Source organism: Oryctolagus cuniculus, chromosome 20 (genome assembly GCF_964237555.1).
Source record: "Oryctolagus cuniculus chromosome 20, mOryCun1.1, whole genome shotgun sequence".
Taxonomy (NCBI): domain Eukaryota; kingdom Metazoa; phylum Chordata; class Mammalia; order Lagomorpha; family Leporidae; genus Oryctolagus; species Oryctolagus cuniculus.
Window position 1 is genome coordinate 13,696,615 of NC_091451.1, and position 22,606 is coordinate 13,719,220.

The 22,606-nt window shown below is 45.2% G+C and overlaps 2 protein-coding genes across 19 annotated transcripts in view; one reads left to right on the plus strand and one right to left on the minus strand.

Annotated features, from left to right (window-relative positions):
• The window catches only part of ZFYVE26 (zinc finger FYVE-type containing 26), a 76,299-nt gene extending 61,216 nt beyond the window's left edge, over positions 1-15,083 (minus strand). For 2 of the 3 annotated variants that reach the window (XM_017349400.3, XM_002719561.5), the window contains exons 1-5: positions 14,978-15,083; positions 14,201-14,476; positions 11,647-11,725; positions 3,284-3,373; positions 20-542 (exon numbers count right to left, since the gene is read on the minus strand). In XM_017349400.3, the coding sequence (XP_017204889.2) occupies positions 20-542; positions 3,284-3,373; positions 11,647-11,725; positions 14,201-14,394 (886 nt within the window). In that variant the 5' untranslated portion in view covers positions 14,395-14,476; positions 14,978-15,083. The remainder of the gene's footprint in view (positions 1-19; positions 543-3,283; positions 3,374-11,646; positions 11,726-14,200; positions 14,477-14,977) is intronic. The other variant, XM_070065134.1, reaches the window with a different exon arrangement.
• A 69-nt stretch (positions 15,084-15,152) lies between these two features.
• RAD51B (RAD51 paralog B) overlaps positions 15,153-22,606 on the plus strand; it is a 682,004-nt gene continuing 674,550 nt past the window's right edge. For 4 of the 16 annotated variants that reach the window (XM_070065137.1, XM_051826338.2, XM_051826337.2 and 1 more), the window contains exons 1-3: positions 18,426-18,558; positions 20,671-20,783; positions 22,175-22,288. In XM_070065137.1, coding sequence (XP_069921238.1) covers positions 18,480-18,558; positions 20,671-20,783; positions 22,175-22,288 — 306 coding nt within the window. In that variant the 5' untranslated portion in view covers positions 18,426-18,479. Of the gene's footprint in view, positions 15,206-16,523; positions 16,608-18,414; positions 18,559-20,670; positions 20,784-22,174; positions 22,289-22,606 lie in introns of those variants that run through there. The other 12 variants (XM_002719555.5, XM_070065139.1, XM_051826344.2 and 9 more) reach the window with 10 other exon arrangements.

The following is a 22,606-nucleotide window of genomic DNA, read 5'->3' on the forward strand; positions in this document are numbered from 1 at the left end:
AGCAGCGAAGGAAACCCACCTTTTCCTGAGGCTGTGGTCCTCAGTGGCTTCTCTGTGACCTTCTCCGCATACGTATGGCCGTACAGGGACACCAGGCCCCGACCAGCCTTGTGCAGCAGGCAGCTGAGCAGCTGCTCCTCCCGCAGGGGACTCCCCTCGGTCCTGCAGGCCTCCAGTAGTTCCTCGCACAGGAGACGCAACTCAGCCCCGGGCGGCTCTGCAGGGCAGCGCAGAGTCCGCAGTGCTCCATAGATGGCATCCACCACACCAGGAGGCCCGGAGACAGGGCCTCGCAAAGTCCGCAGTGCCTTGCGAATGAGGTCCACCAGTGCCTCCTGCAGAGGCCAGTGCCAGAGGCCAGTGCTGTCACCCTCCCCCAGCAGGAGCTCCAGCAGGGCCTGCGCTGGCTGGGGAGCCTGCCTCAGAAGGTCCCAGAGCACAGAGACAGCTTCGCAGCTGAGCCGAGGCGTCTGGCTCGCCCACCTCTGCTTTCCATCAGGGCCAGGGCCCACTGCGCCTTGTGCTAGGGTCTCATACAGCTCCTGGACAGGGATGAAGACAGGAATGGCGGTGGGCATTTTCAGAAAGGTATCACTTGTATGTGGTGCTGGTGTCCTCTTTCCCAGCCTACACATGCATAATGATGGCAGGAGAGGACAGTTCTGTGGTCGTTACTCTGGGCCAGACACTGTTCTGGGTCCTTTGCACAGACCTACCGAACTGATCCTTGCAACAACATTAAGAGGAAGATTCTACCATTATCCCTATTTTACAAATGAAGAGACTGAAGTTTCAGAAAGATGAACTCAACTGCCCAAGGCCTCCAGGCTCAACCTAGTTCCGGCCCACTGTCTCTGAAATATACACTGGTGGCCTGAATTGGGCCTGCACACTCACAGACCAGGCAGGTCCAACAGTATGCCTAAAGGCATTTATATATTCAATTTTTAAAAGAATATCACACACTAGTTTTTAACCCCAATTTAAATCTTAGCCATATATTTTATGGTATAGGTCATATCTATAAAACCTTATTCTATAAAACCTTCTGTTATGGTTTGAATGTGTTCCCCAAGAAGTTCACATCTTGGAAACTTAATCGCCAAATTTACATGAATGGTATTTGGAGGTGGTGCCTTGGGAGTTAACTAGGATTAGATGAGGTCATGAGGGTGGGATTCCCCTGATGGCACTGGTGGTTTTAAAAGGAGAGACCTAAACTTGTACAACAGCTCATGCCCTGTTATGTGATACCCTCCACCATGTTATGACGTAGCAAGATGACCCTGATCAGATGCCAAGCAGAGGCCAGAGCCATGCTCTCGAACCTCCCAGCCTTTAGACCTATGAACCAAATAAACCACTGCTCTTTATAAATGACCCGGTCTGTGATATTCAACCATATAGCAACAGAAAATGGACTAAGCCACTTCCCCAATACCTCTAATCCTTAAAATTAGTTCATGCAGTTTAGCACATAATTGTCTCATGTGTGTATTTGTCCCTTCTTTTCAGCTGTACCATAAGCCCGTAAAAACCAGAACCTCTACAACGTATACTCTGTTTGCAGGGTGAGGGTTGAGGGAGAAAGGGGGGTGGGGAAGCAGGTTATTTCCCACAAGTTAGCATCATTCCCATACATGGTTTTCAGGGACATCTCTTCATTAACTGACTCAGAGATGGACACAATACCATGTGTCCTTGACTTAATTCGAGTGAAAGTCCTCACTTAAAATTCTAATATAGGGGCTGGCATTGTGGCATAGTGGGTAAAGCCATTGCCTGAAATGCTGGCATCCCATATGGGTGCTGTTTCTTGTCCTGGCTGTTTCCTTTTTTTTTTTTTTTTTTTTTTTTTTTTGACAGGCAGAGTGGACAGTGAGAGAGAGACAGAGAGAAAGGTCTTCCTTTACCGTTGGTTCACCCTCCAATGGCTGCTGCGGCTGGCACACTGCGCTGATCCAAAGCCAGGAGCCAGGTGCTTCTCCTGGTCTCCCATGCGGGTGCAGGGCCCAAGCACCTGGGCCATCCTCCACTGCACTCCCGGGCCACAGCAAAGAGCTGGCCTGGAAGAGGGGCAACTGGGACAGAATCCAGTGCCCTAACTGGGACTAGAACCCGGTGTGCCGGCGCCACAAGGCGGAGGATTAGCCTATTGAGCCGCAGCGCCGGCTTTGGTTCCACTTCTGATCCAGCTCCCTGCTAATGAACCTGGGAAAAGCAGCAGAAGATGGTCCAAGTGTTTGGGTCTCTGCCACTCATGTGGGAGACTCAGATGAAGTTCCTGGCTCCTGGCTTTGGCCTGGCCCAATCCTGGTTGTTGTGGTCATCTGGGGAGTGAAATAACAGATGGAAACTCTCTGTTTCTTCTTTCTTTTTAACTCTTTCAAATAAATAAATCTTTTAAAAATCCTCCTGTAAATATGTCTTTTTTTAAAAAAAGATTTTATTTACTTATTTGATAGGTAGTTACATACAGAAAGAGGGAGAGATAGGTCTTCCACCCACTGGTTCACTCCCCAAATGGTTGCCATGGCTGGAACTGGGCCAATCCAAAGCCAGGAGCCAGGAGCTTCTTCTGAGTCTCCCATGCAGGTGCAGGGGCCCAAGCACTTAGGCCATATTCTACCGCTTTCCCAGGCCATAAACAGAGCTGGATAGGAAGAGGAGCAGCTGGGACATGAACCGAACTGGCGCCACCATTTGGGATGCCAGTGCCGCAGGCAGAAGCCTAGCCTACTATGCCAAAGGGCTGGCCCTGTAAATATGTCTTTAATTAACTAATGGCTGGCTCATTAAGAAAAGAGCATTGAGCCTCAGGGCATACTGCAGGCCCTTAAGTGGTCAGTGATACTTGCTATAGACACATAGTTAAGACTGAGTTTGAATTTGCTCCCAGAAACTGGTTGTGAGGATCAACTATATCGTATTCAGTGCCTCTGTTACAGAGAAGCTGTTCAACAAATATTAGTGCCTTTCTCCCTTCACATTCCCTGCTGTCTACTGGTAAAGCCAACACTTTAGTTTAAATCTAAGTTATGGGTTCCTTCTACATGAAATGAGAAATATCTTTAATCCCTAGCTAAAGTATTCTGGATAACCCAACTCAAAATGTTAAAATCATATAAATGTACTCCAACTCTACACTTCCCTTAGAGGGGCCTCCACCTTGCCTTGCCTCAGCAAAGTACAGGTAACATCTTCCAGGGTCCTGGGTCCCAGGAAGCTGGGCAAACTGAGTGACTCCAACCCTGGGCCAATGGCCCCTTGAGGGCCCTCTCACCTTGAGGATGTTCTCTGGAATGTCACCTTGGAGGTCTTCAGACAGTAAAAGAAACTCAAGCTTTCTTCGGAAAAAAACTGGGAGTAATTTCTAGAAGAATCATAAGAAGGAAGCACAGAGATTAGGCATATACTTTAGTGAACAAAGTATAAGTAAATATTTCTCTCCAGTTAGTCAGATTTCCACAGTTTCTCTAAGATAAAATACTCTTAACCACTCAATTCCTGGGTATGTTCTGAGATACTTTCTTTATAAACAAAACCAGCTAATTGTGTCCATAACACTCTTCTTTGATACTTGTTTGGTCCCAACCTTCTTTTTGATATTCATTATCCTTTGCAGTCTAGTTGGAAAGGAAAAGTGTGAGGAATACAAAGTTTATTAAACATTTATTATATGCCACTATGTGCTATATATTTTTAATCTTTTTTTTTTTAAGATTTGTTTATATATTTGAAAGACAGTGTGACAGAAAAGGAGAGGGAGGGAGAGAGCAAAGAGAGATCTTCTGGGGCTGGTGTTGTGGCCTAGAAGGTTAAGCCTCTGCCTGCAATGTCAGCAACCTGTATATAGGGCACTGGTTTGAGACCAGGTTGCTCCACTTCCAGTCCAGCTCCCTGCTTATGTGCCTGAGAAAACAGAGGAAGATGGCTCAGTGCTTAGGCCTCTGAACTCAGATGGGAGACGTGGAGGAAGCTCCAGACTCCCAGCTTTGGCTTGGCCCAGCCCCGGCTGTCATGGCCAGTTGGGGAGTGAACCAGAGGATGGAAGATCGATCTCTCTCTCTCTCTCTGTCTCTCCTCCTCTCTCTCTAACTCTGCCTTTCAAATAAATGAAAATAAATCTTAAAAAAAAGGGAAAAATCTTCCAATGGTTGGTTCACTCCCCAAATGCTTGCAGCAGCCAAGGCTAAGCCAGACTGAAGCCAGGAACTCCAACCAGGTCTTCTATGTGGATGGCAGATACTCAAGCATTTGGGCCATTATGCGCTGTCTCCAGGCACATTAGCAGGAAGCTGGGTCAGGATTTGAACCAGGTACTCTGACATGTGATATGGTGTCCCAAGCAGTGGCTTAACCAGCTGTGCCACAATGCCTGCCCATCATTTCATTTCTAAATCAAACAAACCTGGAGCACATAGCTCTGCATTTTCAAAACAAAATTTTGGTAGAGGTGAAATGGTTAGGAAGCCTTTCCCAATTGTTTCAAACATCAAAATGAAAATAGGATCCCGATGTTTGCTAACGAGACATCCACAAGCACAGAGACAGAGAATGCTTCTGACTTCCTGCACTGGTCTGCTTCACAGGAACTTCCTTTCACTTGCTCCTTAAACCTCCATTAGTCTTCCTTCTTCCAGCCACAGATAAATAGGATTAGAGTTCGGGACTGATCCTGACAAATACTACTTTAAATCAGAGATATCTGTAACTAGAGAGGCTTCTGGTTAAAGCTTCCCAAAGATGAGTTTTACTGGAAGGCAAGGAGTACCTGCAGGAAGGGGAGGCGGGGAGAAAGAGGAGGGAGGGGGGGTAGGGGGAGAGAGAGAGAGAGAGAGAGAGACAGAGAGAGACAGAGAGTCTGTGATGGGGTGGGAAGTTTAGAACACAGGATCATACTTCCTCCATTGATGTGCCATTCACCACACCAGATTATTAACCTGCTCTAATGCATTCTGGGTCTAAAACCTTATTTCTTCTCACCATGCCCCTCCCTATTAAAGGACACACCACCACATGAGAATGCTAGTATACTGCCTGTGATAGGAAGCTGGTGGAAGAAATCCATTCTGGGAAGCTTAAGGTTAGGAATTCTAATGAGGATTAAGAGAAAACAGAGATCTCCAATTTTAAGGTTTGTAAGTAGCCTTTTTTTTTTTTTTAAGATTTTAAGGTTTGATCTAGAAATCTAAAGACTGAATAGCTTGGGGGCTGGCACCATGGCTCACTGGGTTAATCCTCTACCTGTGGCGCCGGCATCCCATATGCGCACCGGGTTCTAGTCCTGGCTGCCCCTCTTCCAGTCCAGCTCTCTGCTGTGGCCCGGGAGGGCAGTGGAGGATGGCTCAAGTGCTTGGGCGCCTGCACCCGCATGGGAGACTGGGAAGAAGCACGTGGCTCCTGGCTTTGGATCGGCACAGCGCCGGCCATAGCGGCTATTTGGGGAGTGAACCAATGGAAGGAAGACCTTTCTCTCTGTCTCTCTGTCTATAACTCTACCTGTCAAATTAAAAAAAATAAAAAGACTGAATAGCTTAAATTTCTTACCAGTGACATTATTAATTTTTTAAAAATTTTGTTTATTTGAGTGGTAGAGTTACAGACAGTGAGAGGGAGAGACAGAGAGAAAGGCCTTCCTTCCAAAGGGACAAATATCATATGCTTTCCCTGATCTCTGACAACCGAGCACTTAAAAGGAAACCTGTAGAAGTGAAACTGACACTATGAGAAGCAATGACTTGATCAGCCCTTGTCCTGACTGTCACGGAACAGCTTACTATTTTATTCTTTTTATTATTTTCTTTTTCTACTTAATACCATTGGTTAACTCTTCACTTAAGACAGAATTATTCTTAGGTGTTTATATCCAATTGAAAATTGAACCCTGTTAAAAATAAGAGAGGGAATAAGAGAAGGAGGAGATGTACAGTTCGGCACATGTTTCCTCAGACTTACCCCTAAGGGTAATGTTAAAAACTTGCCATGGGACTCCAAATCCCATTAAGTTGGCAAGTTCCAATGCCATCTTACTAGTTAAAGTGATTAATTTAAGTTCATAACTGATCATAAAAATAGGATTAAGTGATAAAGGAGTCACATGAATAAGACCAGGTGTCTGCTAATAATAACTGATAGAATTAAAAAGGAGAGAACGATCCAACATGGGAAGCAGGCGACACAGCAGACTCACAGAATGACAAATGCCCTAAACAGCACTCTGGCCTCAGAATCAGCCCTTAAGGTATTTGGATCTGGCTAAAAAGCCCATGAGAGCATTTCAGGCATGGAAAGCCAAGGCACTGTGGCAAAATATGACCTAAATGAAATTTCTCTGTGAGTGAAATCCCAGTGGAAAGAAGGAGCCATCAAAGAAGGAGGTACCTTTCTCTGAAGGGAGGAGAGAACGTCCACTTTGCTTATGGCCCTGTCTAAATAATGTCGAAATTTGTGGACTCAAAGGGGTTCCATAGCTTGGCAGCTCATGACAAGAGCCTTGAGTGATCACTGACATCATAAATAAGAGTGTCAACTGTTAAATCAACAACTTGCTCCCCATGTAGGACCTCTGTTCTTAATGTGTTGTACTATGAGATTTAGTGGTAAAACTAGTCTTCAAACAGTACTTTAGACTTTGTGAATCTGTGTGGGTGCAAACTGTTGAAATCTTTACTTAGTACAGAGTTGATCTTCTATATATAGATAACTAAAAATGAATCTTAGTGAAGAATGGGATGGGAGAGGGAGTAGGAGGTGGGATGGTTTGGGGGTGGGAGGGCGGGTATGGGAGGAAGAACCGCTATAATCTAAAAGTTGTACCTATGAAATTTATATTTATTAAACAAAAGCTTTCTATATAAAAAAAAAGAAAATCAGGGTAAAGTTAACTCTTTTAAGAAAGTGATTCTTCTGAGTATAAAGTGGATTAATAATGTAGAGTTTACTAACACAGTGCATGGTGCCTACTAAGCCCTGAGTACATGTTAACTACTAGAAGCTTTACTACTGGTGTTTAAATCCTGGTGAGAAACAAAGACTTGCGCTGAAATGTAAGGGCTTTATGGCAAAGACTAGGAAGTAAAGGTAACAGAAGATAAAGTATTAGGACAATAGTAAAAATAATCCTGGGTGCTTTGACAACATTCTGAGGTTCTTATATAGCTTTCACTTCCATTTCCTCATGGGATCCTGATAACGATCTCGTGCTGCAGAAATTCCCCTTTTATTAGGAGAGGAACCAAAGCTCAGAAATGATCAAAGACTTTCTGGAGGACGTGAAGCTGTGAAATGCCGAAGTGCAGAGCATCTAAATCCTAGTGCAGGCCAAGGGTACAGTGTGGTAATTAGGGCTCCTGAGTCAGAATGTTGGGTTAAAATCCCAGGGATACTGATGAGTGCTGGGGTAAAGTTGGCAAACCGGTTCCCCTCTGAGCTTTAATTTCTTCCCTAATTCAGCAGGGATAATAACAGTGCTTACCTCATTGGGTTTTGTAAAGAGTAAATGGAATAATCATAAAAATCTGAGATTAAAACAAAAAACAAAACAAAAAAATAGCAAGGCACAAGGGCAAGCATTTGCTGCCGTGGTTACAGTGGGATGGACTGAGTTCCTGGCCTGGCCCAGCTCCAATGTTGTAGGCATTTGGGGAGTCAGTCAGTGAATGGGAGATCTCTATATGTCTCTCTCTGCCTTTCAAATCCGTAAATTAAATTAATAAATCAATTAACGAAGATTTCTTTTGAAAAAGCAAAGTATGTTCAATGTAGAAACATTAGAATATGGAACTAAGAAAACTAAATATGTAGATCATCATTTTCCCACTGAAGAACTTTTAATTCTATGGTCTAAGGATCTGAGACCATTTTCTTTGCATATCTATTCATATATATATCAAAAGTACTCTTTACTAAACTGCTTTTTTCCTGCTACATAGCAGAGCATAAGCATCCTGAAAATTCACTTGCCGCATACAGTTGGATAGTGGCACAGTATTTTACAAATAGATCTACTGCCATTTGTTAACCGGTCCTGTATCACAGACATTGATTTGTTTCCAGTTTTTCTCTATTAGAAGCAGACTAGCAATGAACATCTCTATAGCTTAATCTTTGCACACTTGCTTATGCAGGCTGAGAGAACGCACTACAAGATAAAAAGGCTGAAGGCAAAAGTGAATAAAGGAGGGGCAGGCAACTGGCACAGTGGCTGTATCCCATACTGGAGTGCCAAGGTTTGAGCCCTGGCTGCTAAATCCACCTGCTGCTGCTGTTGCTTCTCTTTCTCGTTTTAAAAGATTTATTTATTTATTTGAAAGTCAAGAGTTAGAGAGAGGGAGAGATAAAAGTATTCCACCCATTAGTTCACACCTCAGATGGCCACAGCAGCCAAGGTTGGGCCGGGCTGAAGCCAAAAGCTTCTTCCAGGTCTCCCACATGGGTACAGGGACCCAAGCATTTGGGCTATCCTGTGCTGCTTTCTCAGGCCATTAGCCGGGAGCTGTATCAGAAGTGGAGCAGCTGGGAACTGAACCGGTGCAAAGGAGATGCTGTCGTCCCAGATGGTAACTTTACCTGCCATGCCACAACAATGGTCACCATCATCTTTTTCATACACTGTGGGAGACAGCAGTGACAGCAGTGATGGCTCAACTGGTTGTGTTCCTGCTACCTACATGGGAGTCCTGGATTGAGTTTCAGGTTCACATGTTTGGCCTGGTCCAGCCCCAGTTGTTGCAGGCATTTGAGGAGTGAACCAACAGATGGGAGAGCTCTCTCTATCACTGTTGTCTTTCTGCCTTTCAAATCAAAAAAAAAAAAAAAAAAAGAAAAAAAGAAAAAAAGAAAGATGTTTTTGGCAGACGTTGGCAATCTGGAAAATCTGGAAAAGACAGGCAACCAGGAAATTCCCAGAAGAAAAGGGTTCCTCTAGGATAACGTCTGGCCTTGTAGAGCCCATCAGAGAAGATGCACAAAGTCTCGGGACTCATCACACTTTAAAATTCTCCGAGGAGCACAAAATATTCCCACAACTGTTACAATAAGCAAGGCACTGGAGATCTGATAGGTCAGGAAAAACAAGAACAACTCTTAGTCTAGGCTGAGGATCCAGAGAAGTGAAGTCCACCGCCTGATGGGGTTGAGCAACCACACAGAATGGAAGCCACCAATCAGGCATAAAGTAAGCAAGCAGCCTCCTCTTGAGGCAAAGTTCATTTGGTTTGACACATTCCACGTTTGTACTAGGGAGATCCTTAATCAGTAACAAAATCTGTCTCCTTGAAGGTTCTGTGGTATTACAATTTGAGCTCAAGTTTCCTCTATTAAATCTGAAACCACAGCTAGCGCTCAGTTATCTCGTGTGTCACTGATTTTCAGTCTTGCTTTTCTTTCTTTCCTCTCTGGCAAGTCTTCTTGTCATTTCTCTTTGCTATACACTTGGCTGAAGCCTGAGTAAGTGATACAGTTAGATCAGTAATTTCTGTGAGTTTCTGAGAGCCATGAGGCTACTTCAGAAAGCTTGGGGAGACAATGAAGTTTGTTATGGTACAAAACATTTTTTGAAATCCATGCTTACAAGGGGTCTTCAAAAGGTTCATTAAAAATGCATATTACAAAGAAATGATGCACAGATTTCAAAATTTTTATGCCCAAGTAAACTTATTTTTTAGTTCTATTTTTTCATGTACTTTTTGAAATCCCTTCATGTGTGAAGAATAAATGTTATGCAGACATGGAACTAAAGACAAAATGGATTCTGATGGACTAAGGGAAGCAAAAACAACAAAAAATCGGCAACATTATGGACATTTAAAAAACAGAATTTGAAGTGTTTTACTTTAAGTCCATACGGGCTAAAAAAAGGATGCTGAGGTAGAAACCGCAGAGGACTGGGAGTCAGGAGACCCTGGTTTCAGTTCCAGTTCTGCTGTATTACTTAACAGGATGCTCTTGGGCAGGTCATTTCTACTCTGAGTCAAAAGTTCCTGACTTAATCATAAGGTCTCAGGTTCAGCATGAAATTGTCTCTGAGAAACTCCTTTAGTGAATATCAGTTCCTGATGATTAACATATAGTTCTAAAAGGGCTTATAGTGGAAATTTTTCTTTAAAATAAAAAGCATGGGGCTGGCACTGTGGCAGGTAAAGCCGCTGCCTGCAGCACCGGCATCCCATATGGGTGCCGGTTCGTGTTCCGGCTGCTCCACTTCTGATCCAGTTTCCTGCTGTGCTTCCTCCAGGTCTCTCACGTGGGTGCAGGGGCCCAAGCACTTGGGCCATCCTGCACGGCCTTCCCAGGCCACCGCAGAGCTGGATTGGAAGTAGAGCAGAAAGGACTTGAAGTGGCGTCCACGTGGGATGCTGGCATTGTAGGCAGCATTCTTCACCCACTATGCCACAATGCTGGCCCCTCAGTGGCATCCTAACAATTATGCCAAATCCCTGTCTCAATCTCTATGATTCCACAGTTGGTAACTTTCATGTGAATTCTTAAGTTACTCTTTAGTGGAGCTTAAAGCTATATGAGGGCCAGCACTGTGGTATAGTGGGTAGGGCCACTGCCGGCAGTGCCAGCATCCCGTGTAGGCGCTGGTTCAAGTCCCAGAGGCTCCACTTCCAATCTAGCTCTCTGCTATGGCCTGGGAAAGCAGTAGAAGATGGCCCAATTCCTTGTGCCCCTATACCCACGTGGGAGACCTAGAAGAAGCTCCTGGCTTCTGGCTTCAGATTGGTGCAACTCTGGTCATTGTGGCCATCTGGAGAGTGAATCAGCAGAGGGAAGACCTCTTTCCCTCTCTCTCTCTCTGCCTCTACCTCTCTCTAACTCTGCCTTTCTAATAAACAAACATTAAAAAAAGACATATGATTTCACTATATTGGATAATGAAAATAAACTTGTTAGAAGGAAAACTAAGTATCAGATCAGCCCATTCTTTTATTTGGGTGTTGACCAGATCCCAATGCTATGGGCTCATATTATTATTTACTATCTTGTCACTTTTTTTTTTTTTTTTTTTTTTTTTTTTTTTTTTTTTTTTTTTTACAGGCAGAGTGGATAGTGAGAGAGAGAGAAAGGTCTTCCTTTTGCCGTTGGTTCACCCTCCAATGGCCGCCACGGCTGGTGCGCTGCGGCCGGCGCACTGTGCTGATCCGATGGCAGGAGCGAGGTGCTTATCCTGGTCTCCCATGGGGTGCAGGGCCCAAGCACTTGGGCCATCCTCCACTGCACTCCCTGGCCACAGCAGAGAGCTGGCCTGGAAGAGGGGCAACCGGGACAGAATCTGGTGCCCCAACTGGGACTAGAACCCGGTGTGCTGGTGCCGCAAGGCGGAGGATTAGCCTAGAGAGCCACGGCGCCGGCCACTATCTTGTCACTTCTACAGAGTTCTGCAAAGTTCCCTTCAGGCACAAGACTCGTCGTTGTATTTAACAAAATGGAATCACCTTAAATGGTATTAAATGCCAATGTTTGTTAGTGAAATAATGAATTAATGTAAGGAGACAGCAATAAAAACTTAAGCACTTCTCACTGTCAGTACTGAGAAGAGTATGACCAATTTCATAACAGAGGAAGTGCCAGACAGAAGGGAAATCTCATAACTACTTCTCAGTCCTGGCCTCGGGAAAATGTAAAAGCCAAATTGCTTACCTTTTCCTGGGCCAACCATTTTTCCAATACAAGAAGCCAGAACCATGCTAATCTTTGAGGGTTAATATCTTGGCCACACCTGAAAAAGGTGAAAAAAAAACTTTGTAAGAAAGAATTCTACTGACCTTTTCTTGTTGTCCATGGTTTATGCTTCACTGCTCAGTCTATTTTAAATCTGAACAAGCAAGTTCTAATGAGAAATTTCAGAAGTATATGACAGTTCAATAAAACATTACAACCAGGACAAAGCTACTGGCCTTCATTAAAGGGAAAAAAAAAAAAAAAGATCTCACCGAGATGGAGCTCCTGGCTCCTGGCTTTGGCCTAGCTCAGCCTGGGCCACTGTGGCCATTTGGGAGGTGACCTGGTGGATGGAAAATTTCTCTCTCTGTCCCTCCCTCTTTCTCTGTAAATCTTTCAAATAAATAAGTCTTAAAAAACAGGTCTCTATCCCTCCTTTACTCCCCTATCTGGTCTATTTTTAAATAAAATATACAGAAAAATCCATAATAGTTGATGCTATTTAAAATATATTATTGAATAGAAACCAAATCAGTCTTAAAGGGAAAAGGAATTTTATTTTAGAAAGTTCTAAAAGATTTATTTATTTATTTACTTGAAAGGCTGAGTGATGTGGCGGGGGTGGGGGGAGAGACAGAGACATAGAGAGAGAGATCTTCCATCTGCTGGTTCACTACCCAGATGCTCCCAACAGCTGGGGCTGTGACAGGTCAGCTAGAAGCCAGGAGCCTGGAAACTCCATCTGGGTCTCCCACATGGACGGCAGGAACCCAATCACCTGGGCCAGCATCCTACCCTTCCAGATGCATTAGCAGGAAGCTGGGTAGGAACCGTCTTGAAGTGGCACCCCAGTGTGGGATGTTTAATCTGCTGTGCCACAATGCCTGCCCCATTAAAAAAAAAAAAAAAAAAACTTTTAAAAATATGTACTGAAAATAGGGTTATAAAAATTCTTAAGATTTTCTTTGAAGTTAGAAATTTAGACAATAACTAATTAGAACCCAAACGTAAGAGAGAAAAATAAGCTAAAAGAAGGAATCATTTAAGTTTCTCTAGTCCATATGTGCTAACACAGAACTTACACGGTATAACAGAACAGTCAAAGTAAGGACTAGCCAGGGAAAGGCTAAAATAGTGAATGTGACTCCCAAACCACTAGTTGTTAATAGCACTGCTTGTTATCAATCTAGGATGGAGAACTGTGGTTGCCAGGAGACAAAAGGGATTGTAGCGCAAAGACGAAGAGGGAGCACAAGCAAGTGAGGCAGTTCTTTTGTGGTGATGGAACATTTCTGTGTCTTTATTACAATTGGATTGCATGAATCTATGTATGGACAGAACTATATAGAACTGCAAATAAAAAATAGATGAAGATTTTTTTTTTTTTTGACAGGCAGAGTGGACAGAGAGAGAGACAGAGAGAGAAAGGTCTTCCTTTTGCCGTTGGTTCACCCTCCAATGGCCGCCGCTGCAGCCGGCGCACCGCGCTGATCCTGGCAGGAGCCAGGAGCCAGGTGCTTTTCCTGGTCTCCCATGGGGTGCAGGGCCCAAGCACCTGGGCCATCCTCCACTGCACTCCCTGGCCATAGCAGAGAGCTGGCCTGGAAGAGGGGCAACCGGGACAGAATCCGGCGCCCCGACCGGGACTAGAACCCGGTGTGCCGGCGCCGCAAGGTGGAGGATTAGCCTATTGAGCCACGGCGCCGGCTTAGATGAAGATTTTTTAAAATGATGAAAACCAAGTGAGGTTTGTAGTGTGGTTAGCAGTAATACACCAATGGTAATTAGTTGGTTTTGCTACTGTATTTCAATGTCATAATCAGGGAAGTTAGGAAAGAGTATAGTGGACTCCATTATTTTTTGCAATGTCTTGCGAGTCTATAATTGTTTCAAAATAAAAAGTTGCCAGGAGGGCATTTGGCATAGTGGTTAAGATGTCCCTTGGGATGCCCACTCAAATACTTGGGTCCCAGCCACCTACATGGCAGACTTGGAATACGTTCTTTGCTTTGGCTGGCCCAGCCCTGGCTGTTGTGGGCATCTGAGGAGTGAATCAGAGGATGAGAGATCTTTCAGTTTCTGCCTTTCAAATAAATAATGAAAATAAATAAGTAAAAAATTTAAAACTAACAAAAAAATTTAAAAAGTTGTAAAGAATTCACTTTTCTTTGCTAAAGTTACAGCATTAGCAATAAACTCATAAGGAAGAAGAGAGCAGGGTGTGCCTTTTTTCTTTTCTTTCTTTTTTTTTTTTTTTTGGAAGGCAAAGAAAATGCATTTCAAAGCAACTCCCCCATCCACTTCAAATGACAAAACAAAAAGGTGGTTTCAGGCACCTTCTGGTGGCCAGGCTCAAATGCAGTTCCGTGTGATAGCCTCAAGCCAAGGCTGACTAAGTAATGGGCCGTTTCACACATGGGAGATGCACTCTGCTTCTGCTAATTCTTCAGAGGGGCGCTTGATCAGAGCCCCAGTATCCAAGAGGTGTCTCCTGCCCTGTGACTCCCTGGCAAGACGGGAGGAGAGTCCTTACCTCAGCAGATTTGGACACACCACCAGCGCCTGAAGTATGTCTTCTACCCTCTTGGGGACATCCCCTTGTCCCTCGTGCAGTTGAGGTACGCATGCCCGTGCCAGCTCCCAGTCTCCTCTCCGCAGGCACTCACAAAAAAATCCAAAAAGCTGTTTCTGGGAAGCAGCTTCCTCTTTTCCAAAGGGATGACTCATTTTTCCCAGCACAGAGTGCAGGGAGATTAAGGGATGAGTTACGCCAAACACATTTTCAATGTTCTCATTCGTGGAGTACCTCCTAGAAACAACGCACACACGAGAGTCAGAGGCAACGGAAGGAACTCCATTTAGACAAACCAGGAATTACTGGCCTGCCTGGGGAAAGGCACCGTTCACTTTCCTCATTACCGTTTTAAGTTTAACTTGACACGCTACTATGTTTTTTTGAGAACAGCTACTTTCTCCAAGGGGTGGATCCCGCCTCTCTGCGAGCATACTTATATTGAATAATATTAATCGTTTTATTAGCCTGAGGCACAGACCTGCAACCCCATTTCCGTAATCCCTCCTCAATTTTATGCGCAGTCTGGCTCCGGATCCCCAGGTGGTCGCCTCCGTAAGCAGGAGAAATAAAGCAGGGACCTCACCAGGTTGAGCCTCCCGTTAAGGCAGAGGACTGAAAATCAGGAGAGGCGTCTGTATCAAAACTGGAGAGAGGTGGAGGGGGTGGGGCGCAGGGACGCTCCCCAGCGAGGGTCTTGGGGTGCGCTCCCGCTTGCTCAGGGTGTCTGACACTCACCTGTTACCGGCGCCCAAAGAAACAGAGCTCTCAGCGCAGCCATGTTTGAGCCCAGTCAGGTGACCGCATCCAGCTCGGTAAGGTGGTGTGGGGGCGGTGGTGACGACTGAGATCGCCACTCCTATTGGCCGAATAGAGCAAAAATGCAAATAAGGTGCCATATTTGTTTGAATCACGTGACTTAGCCTCTTAAGACCACGGAACTCTAAGAAGCTCAGAGCTACGGCGGTACGAAACTGTCCTCTCTATCAGTCCTGACTTGGCTGAGCAGGTGGAAGGGAGAACTGAGTCTTTTCGTTTTATTTTTTCTCTTTTCACCCCTAGCATTTGAAGCCAACTTTTAGCACCGAGTAGGGACATGGCTTGGCCAGGCTCTGGGGACACCCAGAGGCAGGAGACCTGGGTGCTCTTTCCATATTCTTCTGTCAACTCGGCGCTCTTATAATCCTGAACTCTGCAATCTGAATTCCGTTCGTCTTCTGCTTCATTCTATGCTTTTATTTGCTCTGTCACCCGACCACTGTTAAGTGAACGGTGTATTAGGCAAGTTGAATAATAGGCGGACCCTCTCCTCAAGGTGGGGGGTGCGGGCCAATAATTAAGACACAGTAGGCTGGGCGGGCGCCCTGGCTCACTTGGTTAGTCCCCCTCCTGTGGCGCCCATATGGGATGCCGGGTTCTAGTCCCGATTGCTCCTCTTCCAGTCCAGCTCTCTGCTGTGGCCCGGGAGTGCAGTGGAGGATGGCCCAAGTGCTTGGGCCCCTGCACCCACATGGGGGACCAGGAGTAGGCGCCTGGCTCCTGGCTTCAGATTGGTGTAGCCCTGGCTGTAGCGGCCATTTGGGGGGTGAACCAATGTCTCTCTCTCTCACTGTCTATAACTCTACAAAAAAAAAAAAAAAAAAAAAAAAAAAAAAAAAAAAAAAAAAAAAAAAAAAGACACAGTAGGCTAAATGATAGGTATACACAAGGGGAGACATGGGCAAAGGCTTTTCACAAATGTCATCGTCTGAAACCAAGGCTTAAAGCAATGATTTATAGATTTCTTCATCATAGCTGCCTTCCCATCAAATTTTGTTTGGTTTTGATGGTCTTCTTCAATTACAATTCTGTTTTCCCTAGTATGTTTGTTTCAGTTTGAGCAATGTCTTTAAGTATTTCCAAAAAATGATTTTGTCTCCAAAAAGGCGGTGAGAAAAGCAAATTAAAACAAACAGAAAGCTCACTTCCAAAAACTTCTATGGCAGGTGGTTGTCATTTATTTCCTAGAAAACTTAGAAGATTTTGTGGTTCATCAGAAAATTTTTAAGTAGTGTTCCAAGAAAGAAAGGAGAAAATGCCAAGCGAAGGTTTCTCACGCGTCACACTCTCCTTGATAATCTCCCTAGCTCCCACCGGATTTTGGTAATCACCCAAACTGACTTGGGTTCCCAGCTAGTAGGCCGATTCTAGAGCGCGAACTACATTTCCCAGCAAGCAGCGGAAGCAACCCGGGCCAGTGTCTGTTTCTGATTGGACAGGATCCGAGGGGGGCGACCCAACCACTGCCCCGCTTGTTGCTTTCCGGCTCTTTCCGCGGGAACTCTGTGAGGGGCGGGGGCAACTTTGAAAGTTGGATGCTGCAGACCCGGTACTGGACAGTTTGGCGAGTGTGCGTGTGTGCGTGTGTGCGTGCGTGTGTGCGTGTGTGTGTGTGGAGGGGCAGGTGTGGGGAAGTGGGGCGCCCTCGTTCTTTAGTGCTCGCTCCTTGGGCTCGTGGGTTTTGCTTCAGGGGAACGGGGAGTTTCTCTTGGGCACGCCCCCTCCAGCTCATAGGACTCTTACCAGAGCGCCGCAGCGGAATCGGGACTTCGGGCTTTTTTGGGGATGGGGGAAGATAACGGGAAGCTGCCGTTTGTTGGAGAAAGAAAATCTTAAAAAGTTGGAGGACTCTAGGTGATGTCTTCGCCTGTTGATCCCCAACTTAGCCCGTTTCCTATTTGTCGCAGTTTGGGGATTAAGCAGGGGACTGAGTCAGGAGAGGTTTAGGTTCTGTCCTGCTCCAGGAGGTTAAACAGCGTGGAATCCGGAATCCGGCCCCTGGACTCGAATATGGGCTCCACTGTCAGCAGCAGCCTGACTTTGCACACGTTTCTCGGCTCAGTGCCCGAGGATTCCAGTGTAAACTATTGGAAGCCTTCGGAACGGTGGCTGGCACGTGAGGAGGCTCACGCAAGATGAGCTGTTATTGTTACTTGACAATTTTCGTTGCACATCTAGCACGAAGATTGTTCTTTTTCTTCGTGGTGGTGGGGGGGAGAGGGTTCTATTTCCAGGGCTGTGAGTATCTTCCCTCACTTCCAATATGCGCATTTACACAGCAGGAATTTGTATGTTCTGGTGGACAAGACAAATCCGCAAGCCGTGATAAAACATTAAGATTCTCCTGCAGATGTGACCAAGTGTGATGAGAACCTTGGAACGGGAGTGGGTGACTCTGGGCAGGCAGTGTGGCGGGGTGGGTGCTTGACCTGCCTGGAGCGCGGGTCCTGTTTGCTGAATGAATCGTTAGTGGTCGTGAGTGCTATGGTTGAGCCCAGTGTGCCTGCCACCACCCCGCAACCCGAGCCCTTATTTCAATCCTGTGTAGTGGGTATTAAGACCATCCTTGTTTTATAGACGGGGAGAGAGGATACCAGGGGGTAAAGTAACTCCCAGGAAGGCTGGGATCTGAACCTTGCAGTCTGATGTGTGAGTGCCAGGGGAGTGAGGGGTCAGTACGTGAAGGGTTCTTGCGTGATCGAAGGAGTTTGGAATGTATCCTAGTGTCCAGTGGTTCCATGGGAAGGGTTAAAGGATGAACTTGACTTCTGGTAGGATTGTAACTCTGCTGGTGTGAGGCCTGCTCCCACTGCACATTTAAACAGCATTTACATATGTATTGCCTGGCTGTAGTAACTTGTGTCTGTATCTCTTTGTATCTTGACTGGGAATCCCTAAAAGGGAGGGGATCTGTGTGTTTCAGAGATGTCTGTGGAAGGAATAAGTTAAGGCACAAATGAGTGGAGAATGGATTTCTTTCGGTGGGGTGGGGAGTGACAAGGAGCAGTATACAGTAGGTCAGGCAGGTAACAGAGTGGTGCTAGTAAGGCAAAGACGGCAGGAATTGTTACTGTAATTTTAGAATTTACAGTTCTTTATTTCTGATTGAATTTATCAGTTTAGGTGGTGTCGCTGCCCGGTACTAAAAAAACCACTGTGCAATGCTCTAGCAGTTGTCACTTGATCAACCATCTGTTGGGGAAACAGGAATCAATACTAGTGAATTCCTGGGGCGTGCCATTGGCACAGCAGGTACGCCTTCCCTTGGGACACGCGCATCCCATGTTGGAGGACCTGGGTTCCACTCCTGGCAGTGCCCCTTGCTCCAGCTTCCTGCTGATGCAGACTGGGAAGTGGCAGTGATGGCCCCAGGGATTGGCTCCTGTCATCCGTGTGGGAAGCTTGAATTGGACTCCAGTGGATGGAAGCCCTTTCTGCCTCTCAGTGCGTGAACATGTTAGAACACAGTAACAGAAGCTTCCAGATTTCCATGGAGAGGAGTGAGTGAGTTTTGCTCTGATTCTGGGTGCTCAGGCATGAAATGGAAGTTTGGGCCGTAGCGTAGGAACCAAACAACTCTTTACATTCTCAGTGTGCACTTTGTTCCAAATGTTACTTCTTTGTTAATTCACTCCATTGCCTAGACCAAGGAACAATTTTTACTCTTTGGGGAAGATACTTTGCCAGCTGAGTGAGGCCCACAGCCTCCTGTTTGAATTCTTTATTAGGGGAGTCCTGGGGATTCTGTTTTAGTTCTCTAAAGACATATTTCATGAACCTCATTTGCCACTAGCAAGTACCACAGCAAGGGTGGAATTTAATTGCATGTGGGAATGCAAACAGCTAGTATAATAAGGAACATTGTGAGATTATAAATAACTCTGTAGTAGTAAAATCTCGTTTCATTCTGAAGGTTGGTTCTGACTCCTAGAAAAAGGCAAGGTTAAATATGAAATGCACTTGCAATAGACTGTGATAGTTAAGAAGATGGCTCTCAGAGCCAGGCTGCCAGGCTTCAAATTCTGAAACTTTTTCTGGTTTTCCTTTTTCTGAGTAATAATAGACCAGTTAATTTTAACCAACTTTTAGTTTTTAGTTTTATGTAAAAAGGGATCAATAATGTATTTTCCTATGAGGCTATTGAGAAGATTAAATGTGATAATTCAGGTGATGTTTTGGAACCGTGGCTGGCATGTAGTAGGTGTTCAGTAAATTTAGCCACTATTGTTACACTGCAATGAAAATAAAGATGTTGTGGGAATTGTTTGGAAATATGCCCTGAAGATTCATTACAGATTCAAAAAAATTTATAAATACATTGAAATATTTTAAAAAAATTTATTTATTTACCCAAAAGGCAGAATTACAGAGAAAGAGGGAGAGACAGAGGGAGCGAGAAAGATATCTTCCATCTGCTGGTTCATGCCCCAGATGGGCTGCAAGGCCCGGGGCTAGGCCTGGCTGAAGCCAGGAGCCTGGAGCTTTATCCAGGTCTCCCACATGGGTGCAGGAACCCAAGGACTTGGGCCATCCTCTTCTGCTTTCCCTGGCGCTTTATCAAAGAGCTGGATCAGAAGTGGAGCAGGAGCTGGTGCTGTGGTGTAGTAGGTAAAGCTGCTGCCTGCAGTCCTGGCATCCCATATGTGTGCTGGTTTGAGACCTGGCTGCTCCACTTCTGATCCAGCTCTCCACTTTGGCCTGGGAAAGCAGTGGAAGATGGCCTAAGTCCTTGGGCCTTTGCATCTGTGTGGGAGACTGGGAAGAAGCACAGCTTTGGCCATTGTGGCCATTTGGGGAGTGAACCGGTGGATGGAAGACCTTTCTGCCTCTGTATACCTCTGCCTCTGCCTCTCTGTAACTCTGCCTTTCAAATAAATAAATAAATCTTTAAGAAAAAAAGTGGAGCAGCCAAGTAAGAAACTGGTGCCCATATGGGATGCTGGCAGCTTAAGATGGTATACAAATGTGAAGTGGTGTTGTATTCATGGAATGTGTGTCAAAGAATTGTGTGAAATGTGTATTCTGAAGTTGTCTGTTTCCCTGTGGGAATGTTTGACAAGCTCTTGTCTCTTCTACTTAAATCATTTGAAAGAATTCTATAGCCTTCCTATATTTTACCAGCAGTGTTTTAAATACTGTATGATTCCTTTTGCATATGGAAAAGCTTGAAGAATTTTTAGTGTTTTTTTTTTTTTTTTTTTTTTTTTTTTTTTAATTACAGGCAGAGTGGACAGTGAGAGAGAGAGACAGAAAGGTCTTCCTTTTCCGTTGGTTCACCCCCCAAATGGCCGCTGCGGCCGGTGCGCTGCGGCCAGCGCACCAGGCTGATCCAAAGCCAGGGGCCAGGTGCTTCTCCTGGTCTCCCATGTGGTGCAGGGCCCGAGTACTTGGGCCATCCTCCACTGCCTTCCTGGGCCACAGCAGAGAGCTGGCCTGGAAGAGGGGCAACCGGGCAGAATCTGGTGCCCCGACCGGGACTAGAACCTGGTGTGCCAGCGCTGCAGGCGGAGGAATTAGCCTATTGAGCCGTGGCGCCGGCCGAATTTTTAGTTTATAAGGTATTTTCAACAGGCCAAACACTATGGGTTATGTTATTTTCATGTTTTTTTCAGGGTTAATTTTTTTTGCTGGATCCGGAGGCATGGCTAGTAAGAAACTAAGAAGAGTGGGTTTATCCCCAGAACTGTGTGACCGTCTCAGCCGGCATCGCATTGTCACCTGTCAGGTAAAATTTATATGATTTTTTTCACTGAGAAATTTTATGGACAAATTAACTATTCCTTAATGACTCTTAAAATGGAAATATGAAAACATGTTTATAAAAAATAAATGATACTGCTTTTCCATAGGCTAATTTAATTTTTAAAAACGTTTACTTGAGAGACAGAGATACACACACACATATACAGCGAGAGAGAGAAAGAGAGAAGCGGGGAGAAAGAGAGTGAGAGCAAGAGAGAGTGAGTGCTCCCACCTGCTGGTTCACTCTCCAAATGCCCACCTCGGCTGGGCCAGGGCTTGAGCTGGAAACTAGGAACACAATCCCGCGAGCCCAGGGACTTGAGCCGTCACTACTGCCTCCCAGGATGCACACTGGCATAAGGTAGAATCAGGAGCAGAGCTGGGACTTGAACCCAGGCACTTGTATAGGGGGTGCAGGATCCCAAGTTGTGGCTTAACCATTAGGCTGAATGCCTGCCCCAATTACATTTTTTTAAATATTTATTTATTTACTTGAAAGGCAGAGTTACAGAGAGGCAGAGGCAGAGAGAGAGAGATAGAGGTCTTCGATCTACTGGTACTCCCAAGATGGCCACAGTGGCTGGAGCTGTGCTCATCTGAAGCCAGGAGCCAGGAGCTTCTTCCAGGTCTCCCACGTGAGTGTAGGGTCCCAAGGAATTGGGCCATCTTCTACTGCTATCCCAGGCCATAGCAGAGAGCTGGATTTGAAGTGGAGTAGCCAGGACTAGAACTGGCACCCTTATGGGATGCCGACACTGCAGGCGGTGGCTTTACCCACTATGCCACAGCGCTGGCTGCCCCCCTCCCTGTTTACATTTGAAACATAATAATGAGAGCAAATTTCTCTTAGGACAAATAAGATTTGAGATTTTACCTTAGGATTTTATCCTTAATAAAACAGATTTTTCAGAGCATGGTGCTGTTTTAAAAAATTGCAGTGTGCATTAAAGGTATTTTTGGTTCCTCTGTTCCTAGAAGTATGAAATTTAACATTATGTTCTGTGGTCAGTTTTATTCTCTCATATATCAAATTGCTTGTCTGAGTGAGCAGCTCTTCGTTTAAAAAGGAACACGTTTTGGCCCTCTAGATGTGTATCTGGGCCCGGACTCTGGCCTGAGTGCAGTGCTCGGATGAACCTGGCTGCGGCTGTCTGGGGCGTTACTGGATGTGTCCTGTGTAAATGCCAGCTCAGCCAGAATTAGCGGGCAGGGCCACGCTGTCCTGCCTTTTCTAGTTAAGGCATTTTTGGGAGGAAATACCTTACAGGACACGTACATCCTTGAGTTACAAATACACACTTCATTTACTCACAGATAGTATCAATATCTTTGTTACACATGGGTGTTTAAAATATTCTCTTTATGTCCGTTTAGGACTTTTTATGTCTTTCTCCACTGGAGCTCATGAAAGTGACTGGCCTGAGTTACCGAGGTGTCCATGAACTTCTGTGCATGGTCAGCAAGGCCTGTGCGCCACAGATGAAAACGGTATCTATCTATATGTCTATCAATCTATCAGTCATCTATCTATCATTTTCTTTCTTTCTATTCTATTCTAATATGATTTGATTGTGACGCTGATTTTGTCTCATTTAAAAACTTTTTGGGATGAGGCAAAAACAAAAAATAGATGAGCACCTCAGAAATAGTTGAACTTTCTACTAGAGTATATAGTGATAGTATATGTGATAATATAATGATAGTATATTTGAAAAATTCTTGTAGTTTATAATCTCATGGGAGACAGTCTAAATATGGGAATTAGCAAGCAATAGGAAATTTTGATTTTTTTCTGAGCCAATAGTG